General features: G+C 37.2%; 1 protein-coding gene across 1 annotated transcript; it reads left to right on the top strand.

Moving 5' to 3' along the window:
- The first annotated feature begins 450 nt into the window (after nucleotides 1–450).
- LOC145578070 (protein FAR1-RELATED SEQUENCE 5-like) lies at nucleotides 451–4,365 on the top strand. The gene is made up of 4 exons (XM_081635469.1): nucleotides 451–992; nucleotides 1,442–2,560; nucleotides 3,809–3,998; nucleotides 4,156–4,365. The coding sequence occupies exons 1-4, from the start codon at nucleotides 451–453 to the stop codon at nucleotides 4,363–4,365; spliced, it is 2,061 nt and encodes a 686-aa protein (XP_081491595.1).
- Nucleotides 4,366–4,588: the final 223 nt, after the last annotated feature.

Raw genomic sequence — 4,588 nt, 5'->3', positions numbered from 1 at the left:
GCGAAAACCAATCCCCTCGTTTGCACATTGATCTTAATGAAGTGATAAACGGTGTGGTTAGCTCAATCGTAGATTCAGAATCAAACGATGTAACAGGAGAAGATGCAGCAAAATGCCATTCGATCTCAATAAAGATGCTGAGTATAATAACATTGATAATGAAGAGGATGAGGTTGAGGTTAACAACAAATATAGATGAACACGATGCTCCGAATAGGTCAAACAGAGAAGAAGAATCCAGCCGTACTCCAGTTGTGGGTATGTATTTTGCAAGTGGTGAAGAGTTTACAAAGTTTTGTCATATGTATGCCTTCGAGAAAGGGTTTCAATGTTTTGTTCGATCAAGTGTAATAATGAACGAGTATCGTGAAAAAGGAATAAATCGTCTAGGTGTTGGGGAGATGAAGACTAAAGGTCACATGATGTCTCGTAATTAGATTGGTGTGTAAGATGGGTACAAAAGACAGGAGGAAAAAGAAATCGGGAAGGAAGATATCATGTGCTCCTACAAAGTGCAACGTGTGTGTTGAGGCACGATTCTCAAATGGTTGGTTTTACATTAAGAATTGTGTGTTGTCCCACAATCATGAACTATTTCCAAATGATAGCCGGCTGATGGTGAATTATCGGGGCATTGATGACGGTGTTTATGAGAACATGGTCTTAAATGACTCGGCTGGAATTTCAATGACCAAAAGCTACAATTCGATTGTTATTGCTAGAGGAGGACAAGAGAATTTAAGTTTCAACAAGAGTGATTTGAGAAATGCAGTAAACATTGTTCGGCGACGTGTCATATTTGGTGGGGATGCTGATGCAGTAAAAGAATATTTTCAAAAGATGTCAGAAGCAAACTCTAATTTTTATAGTGCAATCCAAACAGATGAAGAGGGCAAACTTGTGAATGTATTTTGGGCTGATGCAAGGGCTCGTTCGCAATACAAAGACTTTGGAGATATAGTTACATTTGATACAACATTTTTATGCAACAAGTAAGAGTTGCTTTTACTGTATATGTTTGGTTGTTTGTATGATTTAAGTAGATTAATACAGGCTGTGTATTTGTGATTTATTTATAATAGTCAAAAAAATTTTAAAGAGTCGTTTTGTAATTTACAGAATCTGATTATAAATTATAACATCTTGTATATAAATTAATAGAATAGAACTGTACATAGCAAGGATTTGTGTTTATTAAGTAGGAAAAAAGATTGTTGTAAAGAGTTGTTTTATAATTTGTAGTTTGTGTTTATAATTTATATCAAGAAAAGAACCATCTTCAATTATTGTAAACGCTGAAGTTCTCTTTACTGGTTTATTCTTTGTACTGTAATGTATCTTTAAGAATCAATGAGTATGTTTAAAGATTCATTATCTAATTTAAAGTATCATGTTGAATTTTGTTGTAAGTTATTGAATAAAATTATATTACCTTTTTCAGGTACCATATGCCATTTTCTCCTTTTATTGGGTGTAATCATCACGGGTCGTCAATCATTTTAGGTGCAGCCTTAGTTACTAATGAAAACGCAGAAACATTTGAGTGGGTATTTAAACAATGGCTGCAGTGTATGGGGAAGCCGCCAAAAGGCATCATCACCGACCAGTGTAAAGCTATAGGGAAGGCGGTTAAAATAGTATTTCCTGATGTGCCACACCGTCTTTGTATATGGCACATTTTGCAAAATGCTCACAGGAATTTAGGAAAATTAGAGAAATTTAAGGAGATCAAAGCTGATTTGAGAATTGTCGTGCATGCTTCGCTGTCCGCAGAAGAATTTGAGGATTCTTGGAAACAAATGGTGATAAAATATCGGTTGCAAAACAACTATTGGATTAATGACACTTGCGAGAATAGGGAACACTGGGCCCCCGGTTTCTGGAGGGGTATATTTTGGGTTGGAATGTCATCAACCCAGCGGAGTGAAGGACAAAACCGATGCATTAAGGGATATGTTGCTGTGAACACTGAGCTGTTGCAATTCATGCAGCAACTTGAGCAAAGCAATAAGAAGAAAGTCAAAGATGAGAAGGAATTGAATTTCCTTTCACATAGTAAACCTCGTGGTTATGATAACACAATTTTGGCGGAGTGCGTATTTAGCAAGGCGTACACAAATAAGAAATTTCTTGAGGTAAGAGATGAGGTGATAGGCCTAAGGCTAACAAATGTGTTGAGGAAAGGAAATGAGGGGACAAAAGTTATGTACAATGCAGAAGAGAAGATTCCGATACCTGTTTGGAAAGCAAGGCGAAAAATGTTCAAGGTTTCAGTGGACAAGGAAAAAGGTGAATTTTTATGTTCATGCAAACTATTTGAGTTCTGTGGAATACTTTGCAGACATATTATAAGGGCCATTGAGCAAGAAGACATTGACTGTATTCCTTCTAAATACATTTTGGATCGTTGGAGGAAGAATATAGTAAGGGATTATGAAGGCATTATTGTGTCGTATTACGACCCTAACGATTCGATGAAATTGAAAAAGCAGAACAAAATTCACGCGAGACATCAATACTTGTCAACGCTTGCACTCCATAGCGATGAGACACTGAAATTGTATAAGGAAGCAACCGATAAAATTAGTGCTGTCAAATTTCAAACCGAAACCGTTTAACTGCCCAAAACAAACCGACCCAAATGAGAACCGAACCGATTAAAAACCATTTTTTTGAAACCGAAAATCAACCCGAACCATACGTGAATGAACCCGAAACCGAACCGATCCGAATAACGTTACACCGTATAAGAACCGAACCCGTTAATGAACCGAACCAGTTCTTAACCGAACTGAAATCAAACCGAACCAAAAAAAAACCTAACTGTTTCTAACCCGAAACCGCTTTCAACCCGAAACCGTTTGAACCCGAATAAAAACCGTTTACACCGAACCGTTAACAACCCGCGACCCGTTTGCACCGAACTGTATACAAACCGAACCGTTTATTAACCAAACCGCTTGCATACCGAATCGTTTTATGAACCGGACAACTTATAAACGAATCGGCTACAAACTAGTAAGATTGGTATGGCTAAACTTGAAACAGAACATGATATGTATTTATAAAATCAATGAGAATTTGTATATAATTTGATGCCTATTTATGAAATGATGAAGTCTCGACTAAATATAAAATTTGTTAACCAACAAAAGGTTAGCAAGTACTATCAAATTTCAATCCAGAACCATTTAACTGCCTGAATCCAAACGACTCAATAAACAATCGAGTTTTTGAAACCGAAAATCGACTCGAACCGTAATTTAGTAAACTCAAAATGAAACCGATCCGAATAATGTTAAACCGTAGAAGAACCGAACCAGTTATTAAATTGAATCGAAAAAGAACCGAACTAGTTATAAATTGAACCGAAAAAGAACAGAACTAGTTATAAACTGAACCGAAAAAAAACCGAAATGTTTCTAACCCGAAACCGTTTCCAACCCGAAACTGTTTGAACCGGGATAAAAACTGTTTACACCGAACCGTTAACAAACCGTGACCCGTCTGCACCGAATCATTTACTACCCGGACTGTTTACAACCCGAACCGAATTAAAACCGCTCAAAAATAAACCGAAATCGAATTGAACCGATAACTATTTAAACCGAACTGAAACCGACCCGTGAGACACTTAAACCGATTTTAAACCGACCCGATTTAATACCAAACCGATTTCAAACCGAACCGAACCCGAACTGTCAAACCGTTTGACAGTACTAGATAAAATCCGTGGTATTCTAGAAGCAATTATTGGTATTCGATCCACGAAAGATGGAAATGACTGGTCAGACCCTTCAGTGAACAGGGTGTTCGGCCGGCGCAGGCTTAGGCCGAAGGAGCAAAACCAAGAAAACCTTCAACGGAATACAAAACCGCCTGAAGAAAGGAACATTAAGGATCCAGTAGTCAAAAGAGGTGTGGGAAGGGGACAGACTACGAGGAATAAACACCCATCAGAGAAAGGATCGAAGAAAAGGAAGAGGAAAGATGATCAGGTTAGAAATTTTTGTTGTTCATTAGGTGGATTGATTGAACTACAAATATTCTTGTTTGATTTAAATCTTGGTATCAGTAACATTTTTTTGTTTTTAAAATGATTTTTTTGAATTGTTGGTATCATTAACATTTTTTTTTAAAATGTTCTTTGTTTAGGAACCTGAGGATGACGGTGATGGGGATGATAATTTTGACAATGATATGTTTGGTGACGCAAACCAATTTCATGAAGTAAATCCACAGCAACATACTGGTAATTTCAGTTCTGTTTACGTTGGTCCAGTTCCGTATGGTTCAGTCGACCCCCGACGCACGTACCAGTACAACCCATACCCAAGACTAAATCAAAGCCCTCCTATTAGTTAAGTATTTCAACAGCCTGGAACAAATATGAACCTACATAGTTTTAGCAGAGGCGTTCCCGGACAAGTAGCCATGAATTCTTATAATAGTTCTCAACAATCGAATGTTAATCCCCGCATCCATCCTATGTTTCTGAGTTGAATGACTAAGTAATATGTTAGATATGAATCAGCAATCAAATATTTGTATTGTCCCTGTAAATACCTTTTTGATGCTGTTTAAACTC

The sequence above is a fragment of the Chenopodium album genome, chromosome 14 (assembly GCF_948465745.1).
Source record: "Chenopodium album chromosome 14, dcCheAlbu1.1, whole genome shotgun sequence".
NCBI classification, from domain to species: Eukaryota; Viridiplantae; Streptophyta; class Magnoliopsida; order Caryophyllales; family Amaranthaceae; genus Chenopodium; species Chenopodium album.
This window is presented reverse-complemented; position numbering and strand designations above follow the sequence as displayed.

Excerpts from the sequence above, each read along its gene's own strand:
- LOC145578070 (XM_081635469.1), top strand. The coding sequence starts at position 451 with ATGGGTACAAAAGACAGGAGGAAAAAGAAATCGGGAAGGAAGATATCA. Across the intron at positions 2,561-3,808 it reads AGCGATGAGACACTGAAATT|GGTGTTCGGCCGGCGCAGGC; the intron begins GTATAAGGAAGC and ends TTCAGTGAACAG. Across the intron at positions 3,999-4,155 it reads GGAAGAGGAAAGATGATCAG|GAACCTGAGGATGACGGTGA; the intron begins GTTAGAAATTTT and ends TTCTTTGTTTAG.